Source organism: Perognathus longimembris, chromosome 10, assembly GCF_023159225.1.
Source record: "Perognathus longimembris pacificus isolate PPM17 chromosome 10, ASM2315922v1, whole genome shotgun sequence".
In the NCBI taxonomy this organism is placed as follows: Eukaryota; Metazoa; Chordata; class Mammalia; order Rodentia; family Heteromyidae; genus Perognathus; species Perognathus longimembris.
Window position 1 is genome coordinate 28,250,933 of NC_063170.1, and position 14,599 is coordinate 28,265,531.

Here is a 14,599-nt window from a genome sequence, read left to right on the forward strand (position 1 = left end):
TGTAAAGGTATTTTACAAAGCTTAGGAAAAAACACAACCGTGTCATAATTTATTCCCAGAAAGCTTCTAGGATATGAAACATGGTAAGAATTAAAGGAAATAATATCAAATAATTTGCCTAAGTACATAACAAGATGATAATAGAGGGATAGTAGGTCAAATATCATCTTAACATGTGCTATCACAATCAATGCACTAGGAGGAAATTTTGGAGCACCTTTGATGTACCCAGGCAGCCAATAGGTCTATCTGGCCTTCCGGAGAGTCCTAGCTTTTCATTGATGCCTAGGTGGAAGTAAGCCTGTAAAACACAAGTTTGTAAATCCAAGTCAGAAAAGAAACCATAATCCACACTGCTTTTCTAAAATATTTTCACTGCCCCATTGGCTTTTTAGTTTGTGAGTTTTCCAAAGCAAAGGAGGCAAGGGAAACTATTCCAAGGGCTACACTTAAGATTTTCAACTACTGACATTTTCTTTCAGAGAAAAACAGTATATTCATATGGCAACCTTCTAAACTTTAACACTATTCTTATGTTGTAAATACACAATTTGTATGGCTCTGTCTTAACTTTTATCTGAATAAGCAACAGTTTCAAAAAAGCAGGTCCACATACCTTGTACTGGGTTTATATCTTCAAGTATTTGCTATCAAAATGGAATCACCTTTATTGATCTTTCTGATTATATGAATTTTATAAATAATTCAAAGAATGTTCTAAAGATACCTGGTCTTGTTTATTCTCACAGCCCCTTAACACCAGGGGTTATGTATGTATATCTATGTTGTTGAAACATACTAATGTTTTTATAAATGTTTTTATTAATGTTGTGGTATTCTGCTTTCAATATTAAAATGAGACAATTCATTTTCTCTGTCTACCAATGCTGAAATGACTGAAAAAATATAACTGCAAGAAAAAACTGTAAGTATCAGAAAAAAGGGAAGTGTTTTCTTTGTTTCTTTCTTTTTTTTGGCCAGTCCTGGGCCCTGGACTCAGGGCCTGAGCACCTTCCCTGGCTTCTTCCTGCTCAAGGCTAGCACTCTGCCACCTGAGCCACAGTGCCCCTTCTGGCCGTTTTCCATATATGTGGTGCTGGGGAATCGAACGGAGAGCTTCATGTGTAGGAGGCAAGCACTCTTGCCACTAGGCCATATTCCCAGCCCTTCTTTTTTTTTTAATTTAATTTATTTATTAATTGAACACAATTTTTTTTGACAAAGTGTTGTGCCAAAAGGGTACAGTTACATAGTAGGGCAGTGTGTTTTCTACAAGGCAAAAACAGATATTCTTGGAATGCAGTACAAGTTAATTAATACTGAGCACTTAATTCAATCAAGAAGACCCTTTATCCTAAAATAGCACAATAATTCTAGTAACATCTTTGGATGTGCGATTGTATCTGCAGAAAAATTTTGTAGGCTTGCTAAATCAAAGAGAATGTACCTTTTCTCTGAAAGATAATATCTGGCTGATTATTATATTGGCATTAGTAGTGCACAGACCTTTTTGTCACTTTGAGCCAAACATTCATTTTACTCTTAAACTACTGTACTAAAATATTTGTAGTTCAACATTTTCAAACATATTAAATGGCTATTTATATATTATGTTTTTTTTCCACTTTTTCTCTACTGTAAGAGATCTTGAGACTTTTACCCTTTGAATGGAATTGTACTCTATTTTTAAATTCTTCAGTGATATGGTGTGAGAGGACAACATACTAGAACACGCATCATTTCAGCATGCTTCAATACAAACTTCCTAATAAAAAATTTAACAAGCATTAAAAAAATTATTACCATTATCACTTGGTGTCAGTCCTGGGGCTTGTACTTAGGATGTTACAGGTTTTTTGCTCAAGGTTGTTGATCTACCACTTGAGCCACAGCTCTACTTCTACCTTTTTGGTCACACATATGTTTTTGTTTGGCTGATCGTGGGGCTTGAACTCAGGGCCCAGGCTATGTCCTTGAGCCTCTCTGTGCTCAAGGCTAGAGCTCGATCACTTAAGCCACAGCACCACTTTCAGCTTTTTCTGTGTATGCGGTAGTGAGGAATCAAACCTAGGCCTTCATGTATGCTAGGCAAGCATTCTTATCACTAAGCCACATTCCCAGCCCTGCTCACATGTACTTTTAATGTATTAGGTTATTTGTATTGTACTTAATTAAGATTAAATACAGTCATTTCCTTAAAGGCATTTTGACATTGGTATCCTTCTATAAGTAAACACCCCTAACATCTGCAATAAAAATATTGCTCATTTTTCTTTCTAGTGGTTTTATATTTTAATAACTTTAAAGCATTTAAATGTTTAATGTGCTTACAATTTCTTTTGCATTTGATGAAAGAATGCTAACGTAAGTTTTCCTAAAATCAGTTTCTAAAGTTTCTATATAATATGCTGATTACTTGAATTGACTTCAAATATAACGTTATCACCTACAAAATTAATATACCAGATTTCTCTGTTCAGTTTGCCATGTCAAAGTTAGCTTTGTCCTGATTTCTCCTTTTGAATTGTACATTCTTGGAAAATAGCACCCTGATTGACACTGTGCCAGTACGTAGCTAATACTTAGGAAAAACTTGATGGATGAATGAAGGAGAAACTGACTGTCCTCCTGAGCTACATGTGCTATCAATACTGATTCTGGAATAGCAGACAAAATCAACTTCCAAGAAAAAGTCCTCTAGCAACATTGTATTGCATAGCTACAATGAAGCTAGGATACATAACACTAGATATTTTCAAAATTTCGGATTTCATAAACCACTTTGGATTTAAGACAGTAGTAATATTAAATGACCATGAACAAATTAGGAGGCAAGTTTCTTGAGCCACTATTCTTTTTGTTGGGGGCGAGTCCTGGGGCTTGAACTCAGGGCCTGGGCACTGCCCTTGAGCTTCTTTTGCTCATGGCTAGCACTCTACCACTTGAGCCACAGCACTACTTCTGGCTTTTTCTGTTTAGGTGGTACTAAGAAATTGAACACAGGGCTTTATGTATGCTAAGCAAGTACTCTTCCACTAAGCCACATTCCCAGCCCTTGCGCCACCATTCTTTATCACAATTGAAGGATTTTCTGAACTACGGTTTCACAGGTCTGTTGCAATTAAGTAAAGCCAATCTGGAATTGTTGCTCCTTTTCTGGTTGGAAGCAGGAATATGTATACATACAAAGTGGGCCCACTTTGTACATATACATACAACGAATGCATTGAAATACACAGAAGTGACCAAACTACTCAGAAAACAGAAGTACTTTATACTAATTAGGTTGATACTGTATAACAGGATCCCATCTTCAGATCACCAGAAAGCAAATCTCACCAGTCACCTCGTGAATACCACAGAAGACAGCTCTCAGCTGTCTATCCTCACATCCTCTTTAGTGGCTGAAATAGGTTGCACGTTCTCAGAAGAAAAGGCATAAAAGTATGTGCATCAGTTAAGATAAGAGGGAGTTCCTTTGTTTTTAATAGAAAGGCTTATAAATGGTCAGTATGCTAGAGGATGAATTCTAAAGAGCAGTAGTTTGGAAGATAGTGCTTGAAACAACAATCAAAGAACAATCTTGCTCTTACAAAGGTACAGGAAAGTTGGACTTTGAGTCACAATAGATTTTTAACCAGACCAAATACCCAAATCGTATACCATTTGCTAAATCATCTTTAAAATAATAAAATGTAAAAAATATAGTCAAGTTTTGCCATAAGTCTTTACTTGCTTTTGCAACAGAATGCTTTTTACTGCCCTTGTGATCCACAGCAGTGGAATCTCTTCAGAGCTGTTATCAGCATGAATTATAATGAACTATCTTCCTGTCATTAGACTCAGAGGTCACCTGAGTGCCCCAGGGGGCTCTGTATATAGCAGGTGTTTGGAATGAGTAAAATGCTACATTCAAGTGATTTGTTAATCATGTTGGCCTTTTACATGGTGGCTGCATGTTATTTGGCAGATACCATAAAAATTACCACAAAAGTGTGCTCATATTAGTCTTGAGAAGGAAAAAACAGGTTTGTGCTAATTTGCTTTAAGTGTATATTTATCAAAGTCTGACCTTTGTTTCCATTCTTTAGGGCTTTCTGTGAGACCATAAAAGTGTTTCAGCAGAAACAACTCCATGTAAATAACAATCTGCAGTGTTTAAGTGTTAGGTTTTGACATACTTTTGATTACTGTGTTGCTTCCTCTGCTTGCGTTCAGCTCCTCAGTTCCTTCTAGTTTATTATTTTTTACCCTCTTCCACCATAAAAATCAGCTCTCCCTCATTATTTACCTCTTATGTGATTTCAAAGTGTTACCTCTCTAACAGGTCTTTGTACTTTCTGCCTTAGCTCTCTACTGGGTGGAGTAGAAGGAGAGTGTCTTTTAGAGAGATATAAGGTCCCTCTAACAGCTTGTGCTTTTTTGTGACACACCTATGTTCTGTTTTGTGTTACCTATAGGCAAGGTCTAGCCCAGTGACCAGCAATTATGGGATTCTGCATTTCCCCGTGTCATGTGTGTCTCATCTCAGCCTTCATTCCTTTAAAAAATATTTCATTATTAATTTACACAAACAGGTTCTGAGTACAAAATGTCTTTGTGTGTGTGTGTCCCACACATGCCAATTTTGGAGCATCCAGGGCCCAGGCTCTTTCCTTGAGCTTTTTGCTCAAGGCTAATACTCTACCACTTGAACCACAGCTCCATTTCAGGCATTTGGTAGTTAATTGGAGATAAGAGTCTCATGGACTTTCTTGCTGGGGCTGGGTTTAAACTATGATCTCCTAGTAAGTAGTTAGAATTACAGGTGTGAGCCACCGTTGCCCAGCATATAATGCTGCTTCTTCTCTTTCATTCTTTGTAGGATCTCAGATTTGGCCACAAATATTTGTATCAACTTAATCAATTTAACCATGACAACTTAAGAGATACTTTTTACAAACATTTCTACCAATCAGCAGGGAGCTTGTTCCTGTTTTTAATAATTACCATAGGAAATGGTAGTTCTGACCAACTAGTGGGAGTCAACAATTTCCTGTTTCTAATGAGGAAGAATATTCACAACATAGCATTTCTTGATCCCTCTGCAGAGCAGTGTGTACAAAAGGTCTCCAAAGTCACCTTTTACTCGCATCCCAAATAGGCATATAACTTCATCAAATACAAACTTGGACATCATTTTATATTTTCCTTGAGAGCAGCAAACTGAAGAGCTAAGAAATACATCGTTCAAACAGCAAATAAAAGGAAAAACAGGGAGGTAGCATTTATTAAAAAGATTTAGATGATTTTTAAAGTTAATAAAATGGAAATCAAATCAAATTATAAAGAATAACTTCACAAATAACAACTAAAATGAAGACTAATTTGTAAGTGCTCAAGCATAGGTTAGTAATAAGACTTTAACAGGAGCTGAAATCAATAAGACCTGTGAATGCAATATTTGTTGCACGTGTATACATGTGCACACATGTGCACATATACATAATGCAGTTTTATTACTTACTTTTAGTTAACATCCAACACAGTGACTGTTTCAACTTAATTAGAAAGTTTGGGATTAATGATCCTATTTCAGAATTGGAGTTTTAACTATATATCTTGCCTATAAACTAAATCCAATCATCATGTTGTTACCATTTTAAAGGAGAATGTAAAGGGGCAAAATGACTTACTTTCACAAGCTCCTGCTGAGGCCAGATCTGAATTGGTTCTACTTGTTGTGGAGTTTGAGTCTGAATACCATATGTGTTAAGAAACACTTGGAGGCTAAAGAGGAAAGAAAGAGATATTTTTAGACAAGGCATCGCATACAGTTCAGGAAATGGAAAATTAGAAGGACAAAAGGGAACAGAATACAATAACTTAGAGCATATTACAGATTAATATCTGTTAATATCAATATGCCACCTGCACTGGAGTCCAGGCCTTCCTGGATTTTTCTTGAGTGTCAGATGGGAGTTCTAGAGGCTGGCAGGAAGAGTAAAATTACTGATGTTGGGAATCCTCATAATGTTCTTGTACTCATTTCTTAAAACTATAACCCAGGAAGCACTGGCATGGGTTACAGTTTAATATTCACAACAGCTAAGACAAAAATGATTTTTAAACATAAAAGAATGTTTTTCTAGCATTTAAAATGGCATTCTTGAAACCCTGTCAAGAGGTCTATACGGAATATAAACATAAAGTAACTATTCACCCTCCTCTTCCCAAAAAAGAAAACACCACCCATCTGTATCTCATACCGTTGGCTTTCTGCTACGAGTGCTACATGGACAACCAAGTCATTTTCCAGTGGTCCCTGTAACACAGAATAAAGGCGAAGAGAAGGGAGAGAACATTTCAGAGGATTTGGTCAATCAAGGACAATATTAACCATCTCTAAGCAGTTCATTAAGATGATGGACACCAGCTGGCTCTAAGCAGCTGCCTTTCTTTCCTTGTTTGCCACTGCCTACTAATCAATTTGATGGTGCAGACAGAGTAATGGAATACAAGGAATGAGAAGTCATAAATCTCATCACTACCAGAGGGCTAGACTGTCAGGGCTATTTTGAATGATGCATAAGAGTAGTTTGGGGACTAAGAGTCATTTTCCATCATTTAATTCTGAAGGGAAGAGGAAGAACTAAAAATAAAAATCCAATTTATACACTCCCTGTAAAAAATGATTGTGAGTTAAAATTGTTCATTTGACATCTTAACCACATATAAGGTTATTTCCTTTCTTATTAGCCAATTTCCCTTTGGCACCTTATATATCAAAATATCTTTGTTCTAATACGTAATTTCTCTGTATGAGAATGAACTTCCCAGTTGACTACATAATTACTATTATGTTCACTAAAGACAAGCTGTTGGATTTAATAGTTCCAAATCAAACAGTATTGGAAATTTGCTATTCTATTTTTTGTGTTGAAAAGATTCACTACAACATATATTATGCACTGTTAAAAGGAACTCGCTTTTGTTCCTATATAATTAACAAAGAGCATAAGGAAGTATCAATACAGTACTAGGGGCTCTGACAATATTGCAAATATAACTTTATATAATAAATTCAAAATTCTCAGTAGTACTCTGTAAAACATTTTATTTACTGTCAGTCAGTTCCTCTCAATAGTATTCTATATGCCACTAGAATTTATGTATGATGGCAGGCAAGAAACACCATAATCCATATACCAGAAGTAAATATCATACAGTCAAAGGGACAGTTCCCAAAGTCATTGTGAAAATGCCATAACAAGCAGACTTCATGTAATTTGAATGAGTTTATAAGAGACAACATCACAACTTAGTGAAAAAATGCATATTAAAACATGTTATAAATTCTATTTTATTTGATAAAGAACTTACAATGAAATGTTTCTTCAAAGGATGAGAAAGGAACTAATTATTCCATTCCATCAATATTTCTAGCAAAAAATGAAACAATTAAGCTGATGAGACCTAGTATTTACTTCATCAGAAGGAGGATTACCTTAGAGTGGGCCACTATCCACAATCTCTACAACAATTAAGAGATTCTTAAATAAAAAGCAAGTAGAAACATAACAGAATACAGATACCATTTCAGTTATAATAAATAAAGCACTTTACAGAATCTAATTGGAAAATCAGTACCTTCTTTTTGAATCATAGACCTATATAGGATAATGTTGTTGCCATTTGTAGGACAGAGTACTCAGATTGAAAATGGCCAGTAAACATGCTGAGTCACAGTGAACATCTGGGTAGGGACTATTACATGGCTAAAGAACTCTTTAACAGCAAACATCCAGCATTTTAGAAAGTTCTGATTAATACAGTGTCAACCATGATGGAGCTGGGCCTTTAACTCTAACCCAAGTAGGACTCCTCAACCCAGTCTCTGCTCACAGAAAGAATTTGGCATGAGTAGTTCTTGCCCAATAACTACCTTCCTTTCAAACCACCACTATTGTTGGCTAAAAGCTAAGAGTAATTAGTATCTTCTTTGCCAGATCCTGTTTTCTCTAAAAGTATTGTTAATAGTTTTGTTTCTTAGGTTTAGAAGTGCAAACACACTTAAGACCTGTATAGTACTACTATTCTCTATTTATCATGCATTTAGTCACTTGTCCCAGAGTGTATCAGTACAAAACTCTCCCTGTTCGACAAAGATGTTATAAGATGAATATAACCGATTGTCCCTCCTTCAGAAATTTTAAGTCCACTGGGAGAGATGGGTAGCAGGTAAGTTCTCACATATGTATTACCACATAAAGGTTTTTAAATGATACCTTTAAGGAAGATTAACCTTTTAAAGAAAATGGCTCATATTTCATTTAAGGAAAGTTCATTTTGATGGACATTTAAGTGGTGTCTGTAATGGAGTCCCCCCCTCCCCTCCAAGGGAGGGGTTTCCTGGTTCCTCCAAGAGTTCACCACTCACTCTCCAGCAGAAAGATGATAAAAGGATGGATTTATTGGGGAAGTAAAAAGCGAACCGAGTGGCCAGGGTCGCAGCCCAGACTTGGAAGCTGAAACTGTGACTCCGAGCGGCCTTCCAGGCCTGGTTATAAAGGCAAAACATCACATAGTCAAACCAGCTACATGCAAGTGGCCAATGAGGTTACAACACTTACAGAGCATGCTAGGTCACACACAAGTGGCCAATGGAGTCACAGTCTGTCTCACAGTATCTGTTTGAACCAACCTATCATTATAGTTAGAATTGACACGTGGATTTGGTGGGGCTCACATGATGCAAGCGGATACACCTACTCATGGGAGGTCATAGGTTTAACCCTGAACGTTCTTTGAGCCTTCCACAACTGAGGTGGTCAAGCAGTTTACACAATCTTATCATAGTGAAGGGGAACTTCCCTAGATTCTGAGCAGACAGGGCACACTCCCAACCCTGAGGCTCAGGGGCAGGGGAGAGCTTAGTGAAGATGGAGTCAGCCTCTGCTCTCTTTAACTGAGATGGAGTCAATCTGACATCCCTCAACAGCCAATGATGGCACAGGCCAGATCTGACCTCCATATTACAGTGTCTAAGTTTTCACTACATTGGAAAATATAACTGTTTCTATCTCAGAGAACTGCCTAGGATTTAGGCAGAGAACAAGTAATGAACATAGTATTTGACATACAAAATATTAAATAAGGGTACTAATTCTTGCTGTAGTTATTATTTTCACATTTACCATAGGATAGCTACTCCTCTCTTTTGTTAAAATGGGCTTTTAAAACCTATGTAGTAGAGCGCCTGCCTAGGAAGCACGGGGTACTAAAATCAATCTCTAATACTGTTGTGCCAAGTTGCAAGACCACCCCCAAGAAGACCACCGAGATTCAGACACTCCGAAATGCAAAAGCAAGGCAAGGCTTTATTTAACGAGCTGCCAACTCGGGCCTCGTCCTACCCACCGACACAGCGGAGGTTAGGAGGAAGCCCCGAGCTGTGATTACACAGGGCTTATAAAGGCAAAGAACAAGGTTACAACAATCAGCTGTGCAAGCAAGATTAGAACACAGGTACAAATCTGATTGGCTCAGGGTTCGATTCTAAAATGGGGTTCACGTGGTGGGGCCTGACTTCAAAGTCTGGCACCTCATTTCCCCCTTTTTCTTTTTGGTACCTTGGGAGCCAATCATGGCTCCATTCTGTCCATTTTAATGGCTTGCATGTCTAGGGGATGATATAGAGGTAAGGCATGGGCCAGTAGGGCCAAAAGTAGTATCCGAAAATAACTCTGGTCCCTCTGTTTTAAAGGGGGGCTGATGGGTGAAGATCATCCATCTTCTGTAATTTCTTCAGGCTGACTCAGGGGCGTTGACCTTACCTAGCCAGGAACCTATAACCTTAGTCTACTTTACCAAGGGACTGCAGGATTCACCTCACTTTGGAGTGAGCTGCCAAAATGACATCAACACTAGCCAGGGTAGTAAGGAAAGAAGGCAAAAAGAAAATTATAACAATATTCAGTCTAACTTTCTTTTCTTGAGGCGAAGGCGAAGCGGCTGAGTTGGGTGCTTGGAGACCTCCCATGTTCCACTACGGTAGTTGTCATCCAGGGCAAAGGGGTCAGCTGGCCTGGTGTAGAAGCAATGAACCCAAGTGGCGATGCCGTCCAGGGTCCCCTCCACCGTGGTTAATCTGTTGATTGGGGGCATTGGCAAGCTGACAGGCCTTTAACAGATCTCAATAAGGACAACACAATCTCAGGTCTACAAGCTTTCTTTCCTAAACAGATGTATCAACTTAAAATTCTTACTGCCAGTCAGGGCTTTGAGTAAATGCGGGGGGTGAGATTTTAATCTATCCTCTCATTTAACAAACTTACCCTTACTAACCACTATCACAGATGACTGGCAAATTCCTGCCCAGTAGACAGACATGGGCATTGGAAAGGCATGCTTATGAACTATTCTTCTAGGACTTCCCGGCTTTAACTTTTGAAAGGCCAACAGTAGTGACTCTAGGATCTGACACCATCTCTGCCATCCAAGCAGCGGCTTACTGCCTCTGGATGCTCCATCACTTTTGTCCCAGGAGGAGTGACTTTCGACTTGGACTCAGGGCCTGAGTGCTGTCCCTCAGCTCTCCAGCTCAAGACTAGCACCCTACCACTTTTGAGCTCCACACCACTCCGTTCCCAGCACTCTGCTGGCTGATTAGAGACAAGTCTCTCACAGGGACCTTTCTTTGCCCGGGCTGGCTTTGAACCGCAGATTCAGATCAATGAGTCTTATAAGGGGCCACTTTACTCCAATTATAAGCAACAAGGTGGTCCACACAGAAGTAGTTTTTAAGCATGCTCTCTTACCTGGAACTTATTAAGGGTCAGTATTAGATCTCGACAAACTTGTAGGAATCACCTGTGTTTCTCTGTGGGCCTGCTGGAAACTGTTACAAAAAACCTACAAAGAAGCTGGAATGGCAATTAAACATTTTGGTAGCCATAATTCTCCTTTTCTCACTTTGCAATAATTATTTAGGACAATTTTACTTCCAAATTTCTTCCAAAAGGCTACAAAAACAAAACAATTAATACAAAAGGAGGAAAACACACAGGCCTAAGAAAAGTTACGAGTTGGAGATCTCCCAAGCTGGCCCACAACCTCCTACAAGGGTGCAGAAGGAATGGACCCGAGTTGGCCCACAACCTCCTGTAAGAAGGAGTGGACCCGAGTTGGCCCACAACCTCCTGCAAGGGTGCAGAAGGAGTGGACCCGAGTTACGAGTTGGAGATCTCCCAAGTTGGCCCACAACCTCCTGCCAGGGTACAGGAGGAGTGGACCCAAGTTGGCCCACAACCTCCTGCCAGATAAGCAGAAGGAGCAGACCCAAGTACAAGGTGGGCGGGTTGAGTCTCGTTTAGGAGGCCCTCCTGGTCAGTTCTGGCCAAAAACCAAACTGACTCGCGCCCTACAAGTATAAGCAAAAGCAAAACAGACAAACAGACAAATTACAGGACAAGACAAATGAACAGGGCTGTTTTCTTACCTTCGGAGTCTGGGGTCTCGGGGTCTCTGGGGCCATCCCGGACGAGCCCCCAAATGTTGTGCCAAGTTGCAAGACCACCCCCAAGAAGACCACCGAGATTCAGACACTCCGAAATGCAAAAGCAAGGCAAGGCTTTATTTAACGAGCTGCCAACTCGGGCCTCGTCCTACCCACCGACACAGCGGAGGTTAGGAGGAAGCCCCGAGCTGTGATTACACAGGGCTTATAAAGGCAAAGAACAAGGTTACAACAATCAGCTGTGCAAGCAAGATTAGAACACAGGTACAAATCTGATTGGCTCAGGGTTCGATTCTAAAATGGGGTTCACGTGGTGGGGCCTGACTTCAAAGTCTGGCACCTCAATACTACTCCAAACAAGACAGAAACAACGACAGAAACAAAACTCAAACTCTATCTATGCTACCCAAGGTCCCACTGGTTTCCAACATCCTAAGACATGTGGACCATCCATTTCCCTATTTTTATATGGCTAATCCTTCCCCTCAAAGAACTGTAAGCATCTTTTAAAAAGAAATCCTTATAATTATTGTAGTCTGCATGTTTTTCTCCCCCATTCTCAAATTCATATATTAGGAAGAGGAATGGACTTTAGAAAGCTGCTAAGTCACGTGAATGGAATAATCATGAATAGGACTGTCACCCTTACAAGAGAGGCCAGCCCTGTGAAGATTCAGTGAAGATATCATTGTGAACCAGAAAGCAGGTCATATTCACTGTATCTGTCAATTCTTTCATCTTACACTTTCAGCTTCTAGACCTTCAAGAAAAATCCTGTCCTCTAAAAGCCGTTCAATTCAAAGTATTTTGTTACCACTCAGCACTCTTAACTATGCAATTTTCTCTCCTTTCATTTCTCAAAACGTGATCATTGTCATACCTTTCCTGCCTTTGCATTCTAAGCCTCACTAACCTGACCTGACCCTATTTAGGCCCAGACCAGCTCAGGTACCATTATGCCATGCCACATGTCTCCATGTTCACATCCTGTGTCCTTTCTCTCCTGGCTCATCTCTGGTCACCATGGTGTCCCACTTCAGCTCTCCATTGGAGCTGAACTGGTTTGTTGGTAGTATTTTTGTTCTTTCTTTCCTCTCTGGCCTGTTTCCTAACTGAGTATATTTGTGGGCTACAGGCCTTTCTAACAATTGGCTACTTGCAGACTGCCTACTGCTAACATTCTAATAAAGACTCTAAGATTCAATCCTTCAACATGTGGCTTCTCTGGTAAATTACCTTATAATAATATGAGTACATCAAACAAAAGAGGCTTGTAAGATACTTCATATGCTACAGAAATGATTTATGCAAGTATTTGTTGTGTTACTATCTATGTCAATCTCAGTAAATCTTAGTTTGCTCAGCTATGAACTGGGACTACTAAAAATACTTCATAGAGTTATGAGGACAATATGTATTATTTCATTGTAACAGTAGGACATATACAGTCAGTTAACATAGTAAACATAGTAAGTAGTAAAAATATGAGATTTTGCATGAACTCTAAAACACAACCATTTAACATGTTGGGCCCCTGGAATAGGTTTCCTTGGCTTTCTGCTTTGTGCCTGCCTTTATCTATATTCTGTGTCAAATAAATTTTTTTGTATCATTGATTTGCATGCCAAAGTTGGCCCAAAAAATTATTGAGTGAATGAAGAACAGGAAAGGAAGATGGGTGAGTAGACAGATTTGTAATGACATCAGTTCTTTACTCCAGAACTCCAAACTTCCTGAGTCCTTTATCACTTGGGTATAACCTATTGCTTCCTGCCTATCTCCCATTTCATTTGCATTAGAATCCACCACTAGAAAGTATACTTCACTGTGGGCTGGAGGTATGGCTCAGTGATAGAGTGCCTGCTTAGAAAGTATAGTTCACTCACCTTAAGTTTTTGTCCATCTCATTTGATCTGCCCTTTCAGTTCTATCCAAAATCTAAACACCAGGGTATTCGAATATTATCTGTCCCTACTAGTGAGTGCAAGTGCTGTGTGAGTCACTGGGTACTAGTCAGGGAGTACTTTTTACTGTCTCTTCAGAAGTGCTTTAGCTTTTAGAATGCTTATGAATGGTTTAACTACAGAATGAGCCCAGAGCCTGGGCTCTATCCCCAAGCTGGCTCTTCTCCCCTCCCCTCCCACTAGTGTTCTACTACTTGAGCCCTTTGTGCTTGCTTTAAAAAAAACAAACAAACTAGGGATGTACACAATAACTTTTTTCTAAAAGAAAGGAAATTGGTACTGATTTGATGGCCTGGAAGAAGAAATTTTTCTTTGTATTACAGGTTAGACTTTATAGATCCTCATACATATACAACATATGGTTGCAAATACAAACCAGGATATTTTTATAAAAAAGAAATAACCATAATTAAATGTAAACAAATTTATACCATATAATTACAATGACTGAGGACTAACAACATATAACGGGAAATATTCTGGCTCAAATTTTTCATTTCAATGTTAGACTATATTTTTAATAAATTTCTTCATTATAACAAAGCACATGAACATGAGTTTGCTAACTTAATTAAGTGTTCAGTGGAGGGAACACTTTCATCGTATAATAGTATCAGCTTGGTGTACTACCTGGTTCAAAACTGCAACTCATCTTACTTAAAATTTAAAACTATCATAATTAAGACATTGCAAGTTCATCTGTCAGATTGTAGTTTTTAAATTACTCAAATCAGGTCAAAGTGGTAAGGATAGCAGATCTGCACCTGGGGCCTATAAATAAAGCAGTATAATAAACTTTCAAAGGGAGTACAGAGAAGCTAGAATATGATCATGCCTCATAGATTTTCTTCTCCTTGTTCTTTTTTAAGTCTATGTATTCCAATAGATGATTCATTGATGAGGTCAAAAAATTAAAAGCTTTGAACAAGTTTTCAGTGAATGTTTCTTTGAAATGCTCCCCCTATCTATTCAGTTGTCACCAGCTAACAACCAGGCAATTTACTGATTATTATTTATGCCTCTTTTCTAAAGTTTCTTCATGCTTAAAGGGACAAATGAGGATTTCTCTCTTTTTCCCACTAATTATTGTATATCATGGTGTTCTTTTCATTTATCAATACACAGAATATGTCTATTA

The 14,599-nt window shown here is 38.7% G+C and overlaps 1 protein-coding gene across 7 annotated transcripts in view; it reads right to left on the reverse strand.

Moving 5' to 3' along the window:
• Phkb (phosphorylase kinase regulatory subunit beta) overlaps window positions 1-14,599 on the reverse strand; it is a 204,216-nt gene that overhangs the window by 43,091 nt on the left and 146,526 nt on the right. For all 7 annotated transcript variants that reach the window (XM_048355673.1, XM_048355671.1, XM_048355674.1 and 4 more), the window contains 3 exons: window positions 6,249-6,304; window positions 5,676-5,769; window positions 218-301 (listed from right to left, as the gene is read on the reverse strand). In XM_048355673.1, the coding sequence (XP_048211630.1) occupies window positions 218-301; window positions 5,676-5,769; window positions 6,249-6,304 (234 nt within the window). The remainder of the gene's footprint in view (window positions 1-217; window positions 302-5,675; window positions 5,770-6,248; window positions 6,305-14,599) is intronic.